This window comes from Sciurus vulgaris, assembly GCF_902686455.1.
Source record: "Sciurus vulgaris genome assembly, chromosome: 15".
NCBI lineage: Eukaryota > Metazoa > Chordata > Mammalia > Rodentia > Sciuridae > Sciurus > Sciurus vulgaris.
Window position 1 is genome coordinate 11,823,927 of NC_136476.1, and position 19,032 is coordinate 11,842,958.

General features: G+C 38.1%; 1 protein-coding gene across 5 annotated transcripts in view; it reads right to left on the reverse strand.

Moving 5' to 3' along the window:
* PCSK5 (proprotein convertase subtilisin/kexin type 5) overlaps positions 1-19,032 on the reverse strand; it is a 437,767-nt gene that overhangs the window by 182,371 nt on the left and 236,364 nt on the right. For all 5 annotated transcript variants that reach the window (XM_079112090.1, XM_079112091.1, XM_079112089.1 and 2 more), the window contains exons 11-12: positions 3,635-3,752; positions 1,508-1,696 (exon numbers count right to left, since the gene is read on the reverse strand). In XM_079112090.1, the coding sequence (XP_078968216.1) occupies positions 1,508-1,696; positions 3,635-3,752 (307 nt within the window). The remainder of the gene's footprint in view (positions 1-1,507; positions 1,697-3,634; positions 3,753-19,032) is intronic.

The window sequence follows — 19,032 nt, forward strand, 5'->3', positions numbered from 1 at the left end:
CATATTAAAAGTATTAAGTCCAGGTTTTGCCATGTCCTAATGGAAGATATTAGTCTTGAAAGAAGAAAACAGCAAGTTCAAGCACAGAAAAAAACTCACTTGATGATTTCAGAGTCTGTATGCTTAGTCTCTCATCTAGAAATGCTATTGCTCTTTTTCTCACTTCTTATAGTGAATGAAGTTTGGGAATTTTAAAAAGTAAATCCAACTTTTGGTTCTACAAACTTGAATTGACCCTGGCCTCTCTGCGCCTCTGGCTCATTGTCAGAGTTCTAACACAGATCACCACTGCCATGACACTCCCACACTTGGAGTGTGGGTAGGCAGTTGCATCTACGTAAAAGGTTCACTTTCATCATTTGGGCTGTACATGCTACTGAGAATAAGGGTTTTGTTCCAGTTAAATGTTCCTTTGGGAGAAAAAAAATATCAAATTAAAGAAGCTTCTAGGCTTTGGGCTGTAGTTTGTATTTTGGAACCATGAGATGAGGTCTGAAAGATGCTCCAACATCTCCCTGTCCAGTCCCAACTATGACAACTTCTTTCCAGACTTCCAACCACTGCAAAAGTCAACTGAAGCAGGAAAAAATCTACACTAGAACATTCTGGTCTTATTTCTTTCTCCAAGATCCCAACCTGCATACGATCCAGTTACTTACCCGTGTGGTAAAATATTTGGGAGGGAACAGCGAGAAGAAAAGTGGATAAGAAGAGAAGTTGTGTACCCTCTAGGGCAACAAAGACTGAAGGGGGCCAACCTTAAAAACAAGGATCTGCAAATTACAGGCCTCAGGTCAAATCCGACCTGCTGTCTATCTGTAAACAAAGATTTACTGGAACAGTCACCAACCATTCATTTCTATGGTCTATGGTGGTTGGCACTCTAATGGCAGAGTTGAGTTGTTGGGATATAGATATAGACCTATGGAAGCTCAAAATATTTACTATTTGACCCTATGCAGAAAAAAAAATTTCAACATGTGCTTTAAAAAATATATTTTCTTTAACTTAGGAAAGTTAGTGCTTGGGCAAGAAAATTCAGTTAATCTGTAACAAATGTCAGCAGACAATGGAGGGCATCTCAAGAGTTCTGCAATTCTTTTTTAGGGTAAAAAACAAGTGGCTGGGCTGGGAATATAGCTCAGTTGGTAGAGTGCTTGCCTTGCATGCACAAAGCCCTGGGTTCAATTCCCAGCACCACCAAAAAAAAAAAAAAAAAAAAAAAAAAGGAAAGAAAGAAAAAAAAAATGAAAACAAAAACCAAGTGAACTTCGATTTTTCTACAGTGTAATTTTTTATGATCCAACTACTAAATGCCAATATTTTCCCTTGCCTATAGATGTTAGGCAGTTTCCCAGTCGGATTTATGAGCATGAGATCGTGACGACTAAGGGCTCCTCAGTTGTCTCCCAGGCTAGGAGTAAGCAGCAGTGGTCCCTTTCTATTGTTCAGGATAGCTGAGCATTGCTATGACCCCCACAAGGGTGGGCAGAAGCCATCACTGTACCTGTTGGCCAGAAGCTGGGATCTGGTTCCTGAAGGAGAGGTCAGGTAGATGGCCAGGTCTCCCCTCCGGGGGTGGGTGATGGTGATGCGCACAACTACGTGTTCTAGGTAGTTAACGTGGTGGTTGGGGTTGTCGGAGCAGCCTGAGGCTTTGTAGATGGAGCGCACTGCACTGTTGGGGCGAATTGTCCTGCAAGAGAGCACGAGAGAGGGAGAAAAGAGTGAGCAAACTATGCAGCAGCGCTCAGCTGAGTGACTCTGGAGGTTTGCAATGAGTATACATGTGATAAGGCAAGCAGCTGCCCACTGGTTATTAAAGGATTACAGTGCTGACACCCAAAGAGTGGGTCACGCAAAGGGTTAATGACTGTCTTCATACAGGAGTGGGCATCAAGCAGGGGTGTGCACTGGAATCCCCTTGCTAAAACAACAGATGGCTGGGCCCCAGTCCCAGAGAGGCTGGTTGAGTAGGTCTGGGTGTGCCGTAAGAATTTTCACCTCTAACAAGTTCCTGGGAGACAGTGTTGCTGGCAATCTATGGAATGCACTCTGAGAACCACTGTGCTGCAGTATGATGGAGGTCTGGGAATGAGCAACACTTTGCTTCACATTCCTGGTCTACAGACTCCTTGGCTGTAACCCCTGGGCATGCCCTTTCCTCCCACAGGCTCCTGCTTTCCTCTTTAGTGTCCTCCGGTGCTACTGTCCCCTGAACACTGGGCTCCAGCTACCCTGGCATCAGTTTAGCTTCTGGGATAATCCAAGTCTCTCATCTTGAGGAATCTGCACACACTACTTTGCCTGAAGTACTACTCTTCTCTGCTTCCCACTTCAAGGTTAAAACTGTAATTTCACCTCTCTGAGACCTTCTTTGAACCATAGGCAAGATTTGCTCCCTAACTCTCATTTCCTACCTTTTATAATTTTCAGAATTAGCTTGTAATTTGTAATCATCTACTTACTACATATTTTTGTTTGACTCCCTCTCTAGACTCTAAGCGCCACAAGGGCAGGGAACATTTCTTAGTCTCCCTTTTCTCCCTAGTATTTTAGCTCAGTATTTGACACCCACAAAGTACAAGAGAAACAGTTGCTTAGTTGATGAGTATGTTTGTGAATAAATAAACAAATAATTTATTTGATCTCATCTTCTCATTTGTAAAATATGAATTAGAAAGTTCATTTTCTTTTTCTTTTCCTTTTTTTTTTTTTTTTTTTTTTAGACAGAGTCTCACTAAGCAGCCCAGGCTAGCCTCTATCTAGTGATTCTCCTGTCCCTGTCTCCTGAGTAGCTGGGATTATAGATGGGTACCACCAGGCCTGATGTATTAGGAAGTTTTAAGAAGAAAACATACTTAAATTTTCTAGAACTTGGCTTGGCACATAATAAGTACTAAATAAATACTTTTTCAGTTCTTTTGCTTTCTTCCTCTCATTCTTTACCAGAAGAGAGTCCATTTTTTTCTGTTTCCTAAGAAAATTCCCTCAAATTTTATAGTGACTCTAGTTTTAACATAAACTAAGTTCATAAATATTTTTTTTAGAGAGAAAAGTCTCTGAAAAGATAGCCAAGAACAAATACTAAGCAAGCCACTGACAGGGAATGCTCTTCCTTGGATTTAGTCTCTGGGAGCCAATGCACACAGTTGTTTGGTAAATGTGGTCCATGTAGCTTCTGAGTCTGCAGCTAACATTGGGGAATAGGTCCTACAGTTGCTAGTAAATTGCAATCTCATCTAAAACACTTTGTACCACTCTCTGGAGGATTACATGTATGTGCTTTAGTTTCCAGAACATTCAATACTGGTTGTTGTTTTTTTTTTTTTTTTTTTTTTTTTTTAGGTATCCCAACTTCTTGCATCATCAAACAGAGATACTAATGGGGTAGAAAGTTTTAGAAGGTCCTCTGGTAAGGGGCTTCCCAAATCCCCTTGAAAGGGATGCTTTCCTTTTAAGGATCCTGGGTTATGCTAATGGACATTTAATGGCTTAGAATCCTAGTCATTCTATCACATCAGAAAAAACAGAAGCTTTTAGCTCCCACATGTGACAGGAGGCTCTCAGGAGGACATACGCTGGCCTCCGTCTTTCAGGTGTTGTCATGTGGTCAGTGGGCTGCAAACATTACTTGATTTGTCGGTCTGTGCTCTCCACACACATGTGTTGCTGGGGAACAGTGGTCCACTTCTCCGCCTCCATCACCATGGCTTCTGCATCCATCAGTCCAAATCCATAGAGATGACTCACTGCAGAAGGCAAGAGGCTGGTCACTTCACTGTGGTTAAGGAGCAACCTATGCTACACAGGATGACTTACAGAGTCACTCAGCTGAGACCCCAGACACACAACAGTGGGCACCTAGCTCTCTTTCTAGCAAACATTTGAAAACAAAACAAATAAATAAGGTGAAAGTGTATTATTCATCAATTACTAATAGTATGACTCTCCTTTACAAATTGTGACTACATGCTGGGTACTTGTCTGTATTCTTATATTTGAGCCTTCCCACAATCTTAAGATGTTAGTGAGATTGAGATTATTGTCATCATTCATGGAGGAGAAAACTTGAGGAATGAAGAGAAATCTGGCCAAGACTGACTAGACTGTCAGTGGCAGAGATGGATTCTAAACCACCTTATTTCCTTCAGGGGGCTTGCTGTTAATCGTTTGCATTTAAAAATGATGACATCATTGATTTTGTGAGGTAAAATAATTAACAGGTTTAAAGAAAATGATAGACAATTTCTTAGCAAGTAGAACTCACATGTAAGGAATACCATTTTTTCTGACATATTAAGTTAAATACCCCAGAAGACATAAATTATTATCTTTCTCCTAGCACATAAAAATTTATTAAACTATATGCATAGATATCGGAGGCCTCTAGACTTTTATGCCAGCTTTTTGTCTTCAAATCTGTTCTCAATTAGAATATCTATTGATCTAAAGCTGAATTTGACATAATTGGCTCAGAAATGTCAATTAAGAATATTTAAATGACAATATAGCAAACTCTACATGTGCAGTTCTTTCTGAAAATATCTTACAATCACAGCTGAATATTTAACATCTCCATTTTGTATTGAACTCTCCTATCTTTATTATATTCAAGATGAAGACATACTTCTGTCAGATTTTGCTTCAAAAAGTTTTCATTATGACATTACTAGATTTATGCAAAAATTTTTATAGCTTCCCATGCTTATGGATTATTTAAGTACATCAGCTTGAAATTCATGATTTCCTATGACATCGTCCCATTCTCCTTTCAAGACAACCTGCTCATCAAACCTTTTGTGTTTGTAAGGCCACTCTTGCAGTTTCCAGTCAGAGCTGGGTCTTTCTGCCTCACTGCTTTTGCTCATGCTGAGCCTTTGGCTTGAAATTCTTTCATTACTCTTTATGCAGAGTCAAAGTACCTAAAGGCCTAGCTGATCTATCTTGCCCTTCCTGAATTATTTTCTGAGCAAGAAAAAAGTCAAAAGATGTTTACTGAAATTCAACCAACTGTGAGCAGTAAACTTTTCTCCTTTGTATTCTATAACTAATTAATTCATCAATCCACCTGCCTTTGTGTTATTCACCTGCCCATCCATCCATCCATCCATCCATCCATCCAACCATCCATCCATCCATCCATCCAACCATCCATCCATCCATCCATCCTTCCTCCCTCCAGTGCCTTCTGTGTGCCATTCACTATATTAGGCACTGCACTTTTTAATCTGTGCTATGGATGGACTTGTTAATTAACTGTCAGTAGGTGTCATTTTACTCCAACTGCATTTTACACTGCTTGATGGTAGGAACTAGTTCTTATATTTTCTTACAGGTTTCATGGGAACTTTAGCAGAATTTTATGCACATGTGAGCACATATAAATTAAAGCACATAAAAAAGGAAAATTGTGCCAGGATTAAGAAGTAGCTCTACTTATGTTATTTGATAATCACATAATTCTTAGTAAACAAAAAATCTAATCCACAATTTCCCTGTTCAGGGATATTATGGTCTATACTGTTGCCATCACTAAGTTCATGAAGTACTATTATATGTCCCATGTGAGAAAATCTTATAAAAACTACATAAATGCAAGGATTCAATATTTTGCCATCAGGTACTTAGATAGGCCATACTCAATAAAAAATAACAAGCCTGCTGTGCTATGGCAAGGACACAAGTAGGATTTTTATAAGGTACTTTTACATCTTTTATTAATCGTGACATTAAAAAGCAATGAATATTCACTGTAAAAAAAAATCTTAACTACATCCAGAGAAGAATAAAGAAAATACAAGTTCTCAATCAATAACCTCATCAAAAGCTGGTAATGGCTATGAACAATTCTATATATGTTGTTTTAGTTACTTAACATCATGTAAAGTTATTAAAGAGGTACAGAGGGACCCACGTGATACAGGAGGAGCGTGATACCAGAGGAATGTCAAGTTTGGGCTTGTGGAAGAGAGGATAGAGGAGGGTGGAGAATGGATATTCAAACAGAGCTGACAATGACCTATTTTTCAAGTTATGAAGAACAGAAGAGAGGAGAAGTTCAAAGTCTTCCAACATATACAAATGCTAAGGAAGTGGAAATGTTGATTATTCTGATTTCAATACATGCACGAAAATATCACCCTATACTCATAAACATATACAAGTGTTGCCTGTTAATTAACACATAAAAACAATTTTTAAAAAAGAAAACTAAAAGCTTAAGCCTAAGGAAACATGACTGAGGAGATCTTTTGTTAAAACTCATATAACAGAGATATTCTCACTCATCACTTAGCCATAGCCTATACCATCTCATCAGGCACATTACAATTATTTTCCTTCCTTGGGGATACTGAAATTTTTAACGAAGACATTATGCTGGGCTTTCCATCTCTATTCAGTATTCAAATATCCCCCATGCTAATGGGAAGTAGTTTTACAGCAGCATAGCTCATCACTTTATCTCAATTCAGAGGGATAAGATTAAAGTTCTGATTGGGGGTTTGGAGAAGGCAGTGGAGGCAGGGGAGGGCAAGGGCTCTGGGCAGTCAGTGCAATCCTGGGGTAGCCCTTGGCTGAGCACCTGAGCCCCAGCTCAGCTGTGCTGCCTCTGGCTCTTCTCCTCCCTAACAACTGTCCACCCAACAACCATAATGACATTAATTAGCAAAAGAAGTCATCAAATACCACCAGCACTTCTTGCTTGTTAAGCAACCACTTGAATTAAGTTGAAAAGCACCTTGAGTCTTTATGAAGGCCATAAATTTGTTTCCTTTTCCCATTCAATTTCTACCCTCCAGGGAAAAGGCCTGTTCATGAAACGCTCAAAATAGATGTTTAGAAAAGAAGCTGACTAGCTACAGCTAAACTACAGATCAGCAGGTCAAGAAGAAGAAAATTCTACTGACATGATATTAATAAATGAGGAAATTGGACTAGATTGGTGAAGGTCAACTGAGTCAGTAACAGAGATTTTCAGTATTTTCAAATACTCAAAATTGTCTATCTGTTCCCAAGCAAGATACACAGCCTAAGAGAAATTTCAAATACATTTCTTTTTGCCTTTTTCCCCTTTTGGGGCTGGCAATACATCAAATATATGTACTCAAATTAGAAGTTATTTGTTTTGTTGGAAAATACTAATGAGAAAATAATTATACAATGAATGTTGGGCAGATAGCTCATTCAAAAAGTGATATCAATAGGGGAAATAACCATTAAACAGCTTGGAAGCCTAATCATTTTTTGTATAGTATAAAATGTTCACCCAGTAAAATGACGTGATATATAAATACAGAAATTCTGATTTTTTTTTTTTTCCATTTGAGTCAAGTCTGTCTTGCCTGTCCCAAGGACACCATGAAGGGTCACAGTTACTATTTCTCTCCAGTGGCTGTAGAACTTGGCTTAGGGGAATGCTTCCATAAATATTTGTGAAAAGAATGAATGAAACTGAGAAATTTTAGTAAATTTACAAAGTAGCACAAAGTGTGTACTAAAGAACTGTAAGGGGAAGTAGGAGGTCTGTTTTTTTTTTTTTTTGTTTTTGTTTTTTTACTGACTTCCATAAAGTCATCAATAACACTTGAAATTTATTCAAGCATGGAGCCAATATTCATATTTCACAAATATATAACGATGGTAAATATACCATAAACAACTGGTTGAGATATGGCCATAAAAGTCTTGTTTATGCACATTTCTCATGCTAGGCTCAAGCAAAACCTGAGCCTGGAAATAATTTTATGATGATCAAGCAGAATCCACTCTATGCAAGCACTGTGCAAAATACAAAATTCTATGACATTAAAGTGCTATTAACATTGGTGGGAACAGGGATCCTGCCTGGTTTCAGCAGAAACCAGTGAATGGGGGGCAGCAAATATCATTTCTGGTTGAACATTAGTCATGACTTAAAATCAAATCAGATATTTGAAAGGTACTGAAGAAATGAGGAATATACATAAAGATCTTGTAGTAAAGTTATTTGCGTATTTTTCAGAAAGTAAATTTATTTCTTGTAGAATGCTTCAATAAAGGGGATCTGAAAAGTTGCATCTCATTATATGTTTTTCTTTAGGATTATAAGGCTGTGTATGGCTGGATACATAGAAAACAGCAATTGAAACCCCAAAAATAGGCTTCTTTATGCAGATAAGCTCAGGAAAATGGTTTTGTCTTATAGCAGAAGGATAGCTAGTTTTTATTCAGTTATCCAAAGGCTTCCTTGCTTGGAGTGAGATGGACAAAAGAACTCAGGAAAATAGGCAATATTCTCTGGCAAGTAAATTTTCTTTTTCTGATAAGACCAGAAGTGCTGAGAGAAGCTGGTTATTAGGTACTCAAGTAAGTAACTGTATAGCTTCAAAACAGATATAGTTAATTCAAGCAAAGCTTTAGCTAGGAGACCTTAAAAACTCAATTCTAAAGAAAAGCTAGGTAGCTCAGTAGGAAAAAAGAAAAAACAAACAAACAAACAAACAAACAAACAAAAAACCAGAAGTTTCTAAACAACAGAAATTATAACCAGGGAAATCTAGTACAATTTCTCTCTTCTAGTGGACTCTCCTTATTGGAGCCAGCTATTTGAAATGCTGTTGCTGTTAACTATTACATGGAACTGATGTATCATGATGAATTAAAAATGACTATTAGTAAAGCACTTACATATAATTTAAAAAGTTGATTGGTTCAAACAAGAGTTTTTCTTCTCATAAGTTTTTGAGCTTTCTGAAGTTGTTTTTCTGCTGCCCCTGTGTCAGACTCAGACATGTTATACAGCATCCAGGTGCAAAAAAGGGCAAATAGAAGCTCTCCACAAGGAGCCCAGGAGAAATTTAAAATTCTGCATATAAGGGGAAAAAAATGCAACTAAGTGACAGCTGTCCATTACTGAATATTTATAGAAAGGTCCAGCCAGTATCTTCCACTGAGGAAAACATTCCTGAGGAATAGGGGAACTAAGTGTCCAGGTTTGCACAAGACTGCCCTGATTTTAAAATTGAAAGTCCTGTGTCCTAGGAAACCCTCCCTTCATAAACAAGCCAGGAGATTGTTCACTCTATGCAGAACTGAGAGCATAATGTGATGCTACTAGTGAGTGGCAGAGCTCCCACATCTCTCCACATCAATAATCCAGTAACTAGAAGGTAGACAGAAATCCTGAACCTGTGTATTTGTTAAAATGCATATAATCACTGATGTCAAAAACTTGGCTGAAAAATGTTTTCTCTGATATGAGGATGCTGAGCCATCATGGGGCAGGGCAAGGGAAGAATGGAAGAACTTTGGATTGAGCAGATGGGAGTGAGGGAGGGGGCATAAGGGTGGGAAAGAGGGTGGAATGAGACGAACATCATTACCCTAGGTACATGTATGATTTCATGAATGGTGTGACTCTACATCATGTACAACCAGAGAAATGAAAAGTTGTGCTCCATTTGGGTACAATAAATTGAAATGCATTCTGCTGTCATGTACAACTAATTAGAACAAATAAAAATTAAAAATTAAAAACAAAAAACTCCACTGACAAATTAGGGTCAATACTTGGCTATTCAAAAGTGCTAATTTCAATGTACTTCACTAATACAGGATGAACATCCCTAAAATCTAAAATCTAAAATGTTCCAAAGTCTGAAATATCACAAGTGGAAAAAGTCCACACCTGACCTCATGTGACAGGTTGCCATAAAAAATGCAGAGGTACTAAAATATCACGTAAAATTACCTTTGGGGCAAGTGTCTGGGAAGCATAAATGAATTTCCTGTTTAGACTGGGGTCTATCCTCAGTATAACTAATTATATATATATACAAATATTCTAAAAGTTAAAAGAAAAATCAGAAATATAAAACACTTCTGATCTCAAGCAATTTGGATAAGGTTTACTCACCTATAAGCTAATAATTGATATAATTAGTTTTTATATTACTTAGTTGGCTTGTGAAGCATCTACTCTGTATTCAACCCAATAATGAGGTCCAAAGAAACAGAAAATGAGTTGTGTTTCCAGTCAACGAAGGGGTGAAACAATAATAATTTTATGATATAATGAAAAATAATTAAAAGCACCAAACTGTGTAATTACTGTACATATAAAAAGCACTTTAAAAGGGTAAGAAACCAGTAAAAAAGAACAGACTTGAAGAAACCTACTAGAACCTGGTGTGCTGTTAAGTACTCTCTTGATGTCAGCCAAGACTTGCAGTTAGTGGACATTTGGGTTGTGTTCTGATGCATGTGTAGGATTTAGTTAGGGTGAGATGCAGAGAGCACATTCCACTGGCTGGGACTGAGTCTCGTGATTAGCTAGCTGGGTGTAGTTTTGGGGAGCACTAGTGAAACCACAGCCCCCAGGATGGGCGGTGTGAGGGATGGGGAGAGTGGGAAATATCTCAGGAAATAAATAGGAGGTGGACCAGACTGCAGGGCAACTGAAACCCAACCAAGACTGTTGGATGTCATTCACCATCAATACAGTTGTTGCTATGCTCATCTACCTGTTAGTAAACCACCAGAGTAAAAGGTGGTTACCCCAGTTCCTGGAAGGAGGGAGGCTGCTTCATCTGGGGTTGGGTAGAAAGTATGAACCAGAGATCAAAGAGCTGTGTGCAGCTGCTGTGGTCCTACCACCTCTGGGCTCTTTGATCCTCAAAGTGTTGAACCACCTGCTCTGAAACAGCTGCTCCCACCAGAGACCTGCACCTCCTGCACCTATTAATCAAACTGGGCCAAATGTGTGGGACAGAAGGAGGGCACACAACCAAGAGGGCCTGGGACACGGCACTAATCCACCATGTCCCGGTACAAAATGTAAATACTTAAGAACTGCTCTTTCAAAGTAAAAATAGACAGGTAAATCTGAAAACATAAAATGTAACCTGTTAAGTATGAAAATATAAGTGATGCTTCTCATTCCCTTAATGTCAGCAGGTCACACCTGACCAGAATCATCATTGTGCCTCTGTCCTTACCATCTCTCTTCAGTATCTCCCCGTTGTGTAAACTTTTAGATTTAGGTTAAAAAGGCTTATAAGGATCTTAGAGAGCCAGAATGACAGTCACTATTCTATTTTTCTGCTGTGTAGAGCAAAACATAGACTTCCTTGGGGTAGAAAAATACAGGAGTTTGAATTCGGCTGTTTGGTTTCTTTTTATTTTTCCCTGTTCTTCCTAAAGTCTCAGACTCTTGTAACAAGGCCAGCCAGATCCAAACGTGCCAGCCGTCACTAGTATGACTGACGTCTTGTCTGTGGAAAGTTTCCAGATACTGGGGTGTCTGCTGGGGCTGAACTTCAAAGCTCCCCTTGGGAGGAGTTTGCTTAGCAGCTGTAGGTAGTCAGATGGGCTCATCATTACAGAGAAGAAACAGTAAGAGTTTAGGAAAACATTCTTCTACATTTACCTATGTGCATCTACATATTTACAAATACACACAATTGATTATATTACATATTCAAAGTATATATTTACTATTCGTTGAATTTGCAGAATTAGATAAAAAAGAGATATGTCTGCCTACTCTCAAGGGTCTCTTTCCATTTTAAGGAAAGAAAAAGATGTCAAATTACTTTCTTCTTTTCCCTGGCCAGTCCCCTTTAATTTCCTTCCAGGATGGTTATAAAGAAGTAATTTTCTTGAAGTACTTAACTGATATTTCTTGAACAGAGTTAGGAGAACTATTTCACCAGCTTGGAGAGACCTTGCTGTGTAGCCTAGGGCATCTCCAGATTGTATTTTTTTTGTTTCTTATTTTTAGGAAACTAAGATTTTCTAGACAAAGATGAGAACAAGATGAAAAATGTACTGTAAGAGTCTCTGATAAAAGGCTAATTAAGGGTTAGATTGACCATATATCAGTACTCCAGCTTGGATCTTCCTGGTATAAACTGAGCAAACAACATGATGAGATCTTCCTATGTGTGAGTTATTCACATATTATTTTTAGAAAATTCTTCATTTAATTCCCCTTTATTTTTGCTTTTTTCTTAAATTTCCATAAAAGAAAGGAAAAGAAAAATCTAGTTGATATTTAGTTCAAATGGTGCATTTTCACTTGGTGGTTCCAGAGATTTGGCAATTTCATCCATCTGTACCTCTACTGGCTCACCTGACATGGACCATCACCTACCATAACAGATGATAATCACAAAGCATGAAGGAGAAACTATTTCCAGCCACTGGGAATAACATCATCTTCCTGAGAGGAAGTCCACATCTTACCCATCTAAGGCTCAGGCACAATGTTAGGCTCTTCATGAACTTTCCCTTTCATTTACATGACAGTCAATTTTTTAAGTTTAAGAGATAATAATATGGCCTATACCCAAAGGACTTAAAATCAGCATACTACAGAGATACAGCCACATCAATGTTCATAGCTGCTCAATTCACTATAGCCAGATTGTGGAACCAACCTAGATGCCCTTCAGTTGATGAATGGATAAAGAAACTGTGGCATATATATACAATGGAATATTACTTCACCATGAAGAATGATAAAATTATGGCATTTGCGGGCAAATGGATGAAATTGGAGGATATCATGCTAAGTGAGATAAGCCAATCTCAAAAAACTAAAGGACGAATGATCTCGCTGATAAGCGGATGAGCACATATAAGGGGGGGTAGGAGGGGTTAGCGTTAGGGTTAGGGTTAGGTTTAGGGTTAGGGATAAGGAGGGTGGTAAGAATGGAGGAAGGAAGGACTGTATAGAGGGAAAAGAGGGGTGGGAGGGGTGGGGGGAAGGGAAAAAATAACAGAATGAATCAAACAACATTGCCCTATGTAAATTTATAATTTTTAATTAAAATAAATAAATAAAAAAAATAAACAAACAAAAAAGAGATAATAATAGTGACATTTCTGTAAAGTTTCAGGAAAGGCCATTGATATGGAGTGGATATTTCTCTCAGATGAAATAATATGTGAGATGACTCTTAAGTTCTTGGATAGTTTGGATTAATGAAGGGAAAATAATGAGATGAGGATATTTGGAATGGTGGCTTCCTTGAGAAGGCTCTGTGGGCCTGGAATGCAGCCAGATTTAACCTGGAGGCAATGAATGGCTATTGATGCAGGAAACCAAGAAATGTAACTGATACTCTTAACAAGATGGATTTGGTATTGGTTATATGGGATATGAAAGGGCACAGGACAGAAGCAGGAAACTAGTTCCTGAGATGGTGACACTTGGGAGATCATGCACTATTGCAAATGGTCAATGAGACAGGAGATTAAATAAGAAAGAAGCACGGGAATTTCACAAATCACACAATGTAGGTGACTGAGGTGAGGAGGGAGTCAACTTGCATGGGGCGATGGGCAGAGTAGTATTCCTTGACTACAGAGGTTAGGTTCTGAGTTCTGTTTTGGAAGTTGTGATTTTAAATGCCAGAGGGAAGGCCTTGTAAAGAGATTCCAGATGGTAAAGTCACTGTTCTGGATGTGGAAATGAAAACCCTTAGCAAGGAGCTGATACCTATAATTGAAAGAAGTCAGGAAAGAACAGTCGAATTTAAAGGTCAAAGAAGAACAAAAGTTTTATCTTTGCATCACAAAAGGCAAGGGAAAAGAACTGTGAACTGGGGAGATGAAGGGCAGAAAATGCTAGAAGAAGACATGAGGCTTAGGGATAGGGCGAGCGGGGGATGGGTGAAGGAGGAAGTAGAAACATGTTTGCAGGAAGTTTTAGCTAATTCAGACTAGCTGTGAAAGGAAGGACAGAACTGAAGCAGTAGGATAATGGAAACGTTTCCCCTCCTCCAAGGAAAGAGAGACAAAGTTTGAAAACAGAGGGTCATGGTTCGACTGACAGCAAGGAGAATGAGGGGGACTGGGAGTAAAGGGCTAAGCAACTGAGAAGGATGAGGTATCTTGGGAGCACCTTTCATAAGTTCCTTAGCAAACTGAAGAAAAACATGCTCTGAGAGACCATTTTTCATTTCTTCTAAGGATGATCTTTTGTTAGCACTATTCAAAGGCTCAGGGAGAAAATTAATTCATTGCATAAGGAGGGTGAATGAATTCAGTGGTTCTCATCAAAATCACCCAGGATTTATTCAAGCACAGACTGCTCTGTTCTATTACACTATTCAATATATATATGTATATATATTTATATTGTATATATGTATATGTTGTATATACATATACAACATGTGTCTGTATATATATACATATATAGGATAGTGTATATGTATGTATGTGTATATATGTATATACACATATATATACACACACATATAATATAAAAAAATATATATACACACATATAATATAAAAAATATATATATATACACACACATATAATATAAAAGTTTCAGTAGTTTTGAGGTAAGGCCCACAATTTGAACTTTAAACAAGTTTTCAAGGATGCTGATATTGTGGGTCTAGGGACCCCACTTTGAGAACCACTCTTTAGGGTTGGCATCTCTCTTTGAAAGTCTGGGTGATTAGGCTAATATCTCCAACACAGGGCATGAGACTCTGTAGGTCTGATTCCCAATATGCCTTCCCTTGTACCTGGAGTACAAGAAATAAGAGCCGGCTATAGAGAATATGAGGTCAATATCTTTTTATATGAATTATCCCAATATTTTTGCTTCCTTTATAAAAACATTTTAAGAAGATAAAAGTTTGCTTAATGAACCCGTGGATATGTTAGTTTGCCCACTTCAAGCGTGGAAGGCTTAGATACTTCCTTCTTCAAATGCACATTATTACTTAAGGTGTTAAGTTGTATGCATTGATAGGGTAGCATTAGGACTTGTCTGAATTGAGGTAAAAATTCCTGCTCAGTGTACAGAAGTGAAACATAGAAAATGGACTGAAGTGTCTTTCCTAGTTCTACAGTCTGGAAAATGAAAGTATTTTCATGCATCAAGTGTGCTACTCCAAACAAGATGCACAGATGAAATTCCAAAGGGGAGGTAAAAATAATAGCTTACGTATGTATTTTATCACCTGTAAGCTACTAAAATAATCATTACAATCGTATTAGCAAAATAGTGTTATTCACATTTTGTAGTGGAAGAAACTAAGTCTCATAGACATTAGAAGTACTTGTGCAAAGTCATAGGGACCGGAGCTAAAGTCTTCAGAATCTTTCTATTATATATGTATCCATGATGACGGTTGTCCACAAGACACACAGTATTTCTTTCCACTAAAGTCTGAAATCAATCATATGCTCAGAGTAACCCTGCAATGTAACAGGGTGGAGGAATCATTTGGAAGTTATATAGGTAACTCTTCTGTCTTTTGCATAGAAATTGCTCTTTTCTTCAAAACTTCTTTCAAAACTCATTAAAATATCATGTGTAGAGAAAGAAATTCGTGGGGCTTGGAAAGAAAATTTAACATCTGGCCCATCACACTTTCCCCTATTCTTGCTGAGAAATGACCTTCTTCAGCCATTTCTATCAGGGATTTTCCCTGAGTGTGAAGATATTAATATGGAAAAGTTACTTTATTTTGTATTCATGCTTAGGCCAGGTTTTATTAAAACTAGCCAGGCATGCACAGATGGAAGAGTGACACTGAGTGCCAAAGCGTGGAGTCCTGTTTGTTAGCACCCAGCAGCAATCACAATCCCCTTCTTTTTGGCTCTCTCAAGGATGATTCTGGAAATTTCAGGATGTACTGTCTTTCTTGGTATTGCACTATAAAATGAAGTCTGTTGAAACCATTATTGGGATGTGTGATAGAAGTTTAATTGCTTTGAAATGCTGAAGGCTACCAAGATGTGAACATGTATAAAGAGTCTGCATTGAGATCCAAGGGGGAAAAAGTATGGATCTATTTATTTGACAGCAGACGTATCCAGGCAGATTCTGCAAAGTGATGGCCTAGTGTGTCACTATACCCTGCTAGATGCAGTGGCCTTGGGGAAAACAAGGGCAGGATTGATTTTCAGGATTTCTTTTTGAATCTTGAGATCTGGTTTATATTAAAGACACTGGCACCAATATCGAGATCTCTCTGGGTTGCAAAAAAGGATGGGCTAAGCCATCTTTACTAATTCCAAGGTTTTACAAGATGCTAAGGAAGGCCATTCCACCTCTTGTTCATTTGGGTCACGTTGTTGATCCTGAACCAGTTTCCATAGCACCCACTTACCATAGTCTCAGTGTAGATACAGCCAGTTACATTCCCTGTCCCTGATCTGGGACATGGAAGGGGTGCAGTAGTCTTTGCTGGACATATTGACTAAATTTCACTATTACTTTCTTCTATTCACCTCAAACACAGTATTCTCTTCCAGACTTAGGGCTCCCTTCTTTGGTTAAAAAGGTGATCTGTAGGGAGGACCATTGTGAGTCAGTCATGGAAAGCTTCAAATGCAGCCTTGCCACCACTGCTCTGTGCTCATGTGTCCTGCACATGTCAATATTTATGAGGAGTCTTCACCCCAGACATGAACTTTCTACTGGACTGCATACAAAATAATGACACATTTGAATTAAAGAAGCTGCAATCATTTTTGGTCACAAAAAAGGGTGAATGTACCTAAGAACGGGAAAAGAGCTATAGATTTAGGCTTAGTCACATTCATTTAAATTCTGAGATTTTACTTCAAACTTGTTCTAGAAAAGTGACAATAAAGAGGGATAAGACAGTCACAAATCTGACTGTAGTCATGCTAAAAAAACCTCTAACTTTAGTAAGACTGAGTTACTTTGCTAACCAGGAATAGGTTCTGTGAATGTTAGTACTGAAGCAGTGGGTAAAGGTGAAGATGAATAAAACCATCTCTGGATGGATACCTTTTAAAAGATAACTGTATCTTTGACAATTTCAGAGAAATCACATCAGAATTTTATGAAATAGGAACACCCACGTAGGGCCTACATGAATTTGAGAAAGGTGCTGCTCTCTTTAAGGAGAACATTATCATACTCTAGTGCATATGGCTTGATGAGTGAATTTCAGGGCAGATTTCTACTCCCAGTCTAACCCTTAGTGCGGTTCTCTTATGTAGTCAACAACCTGGGCAACCAACTGTGGGAGCTCTGGCAAATACTCATAAACATTTCTCACATTTTAGCTATGTCCTCTGATTCTCTAATGACAGGTGGCTGGAATTTAATGAGGATTTTAGGCTTCTAAGATGCATAGTATTAAACTCTGAAACAAAGTGGGTACACACTCTCACATTGGCTGTGAGGGTGCGTCTGAGGATAGAATATGAACAGAAGATTTTGAAACACAATCATCTTACACAGTACATTAAGAAGGCATCTACATTGTAGCCTCTGCTGAGCTCATAAAAACAATGCATTTTCCTAAGACTTTGACTTCATGGCCAAGAAAAGTCATATTCATGCAAAACTTCAGAGAAAGTCATCACAAACTCAAATGCTTTTGTGACTGTGCCTGTGTTAACTGTCATATAGCAATTCAGGATGTGAACCAGAATTACATTACTTATTTTCTTAACTCTCTGCAAAGTTGCGTGGTGCATACAAAGACTACAAATGAATATTAGAAAGAAGTTTATATGTCGTAGGTAAGTGGCTTTCTGAGGTTGTAATGAATGATAACAGGTGATGAGAAGACTTTGGTTAAAGGACATTGATGCAGTCTTCTCAAAGCACAGTTCTAGCTTGACATTTGCCAAGAAGCAATCTCATGCTTATATCCTTCTCCCTGGGCTTATTAAAAAGTCATTTCAAAATCATTTTTTTCTCTTCTTAAAAAAAAAAAAAAAAAAAAAAAAGGATCTAGCAAAGATGATCATATATCCTAACTCTAAAACCCTCCTCATTCAGAAGGAGGCCCAGAGATGATAACAAATTTTGCTGAATGTCACAGTCCTGAAGGTCATAAATATACAATTGCATACTAAGATAATATAAAGTGATCACCACAAGAGAATGTCCATCCATTTCAACAGGTCAACTGGTTATATGCAAGTCATCTTGCAGAGCACATCAGTGGATTCACACCATCAATTGGGGAAACAAAACTGTTCCTGACACCCAACTAGCAGCCAGAATCAACTTGCTTGAAAGTCATTACTATTATCCAACTGACTTTCTCAGATCACAACAGTGGCTCTAAAATGTATTTCAACCCCTAACTCAAGGACCCAAGTAGCTTGGCTTCTCAAAGTTCTTTTAAATTGTTTTCTGTATCACATGACACCTGCCCTTTCATGGCATTCTGGAACCTTTCCTCCCCTTCTCCTGAACTGCAGTTTTTCTCTAGCTATCTCCTCCAGTTATAATTCCTCAGGAAACGCCAATAATCAAAAGCATGCATGTACTTGCAAACTGACTAGGAAACAACTCAAGACAATATTTGAGACAAGCTTTGCTTCCCACACTTTGAGTAAGCCTAACATTCTCAAACATCTTCCACCCTCTCATTGGATTTACTTTTGATTCTCATTCAGGTTATACCCAAGGCATGAGTGTAATTCACAATCATTAGCAGATCATATGCTTTTTCTTTAAACCCTTATTGAGCTTGTTTAGTGTTTACTAAAAAGAAACACAAAGGAGGAGGTTAAACGTTGATCCAGAATCTTCAAATAAAATCACAATACAAAATGCAAACAAATAATCCAAATTAGCAAAAACAAAATAAAGATGAGAACAGAAGAGCTGCAGGAGATATGTGACTATGAAATACTGAGCTCTAATTGGGGTTGTGACTGTCTCTGTCTACATGCACAATTTTAACAGGCATAGCTCTATGTGTATCAATATCTGTATGTTCAACTTTTATTATAAAAAAATCTGAACAGATTCCTAACTATGTTAGAGTGATGCAGGGATAAATAATTTTACCTAAGTGTACCCTATAAGTGAGGAATGGTGCTAAATTCTTTATAGGATTCTCTGTTCCTTGTTCTCCTCTTTGCCATTTGATTCTACCTATGAGGATTCCCTTCCTTTTTGGTGAACAAGTTCTATGCATACTATTTGAAATGGCCTATTATCTGGTTATGTATCTGGAGTATTCTCTCACTCCTTGGGGTCTCTGTTCATCTGTTCAAGTTAGAGAGGTTTTTTTTTTTTT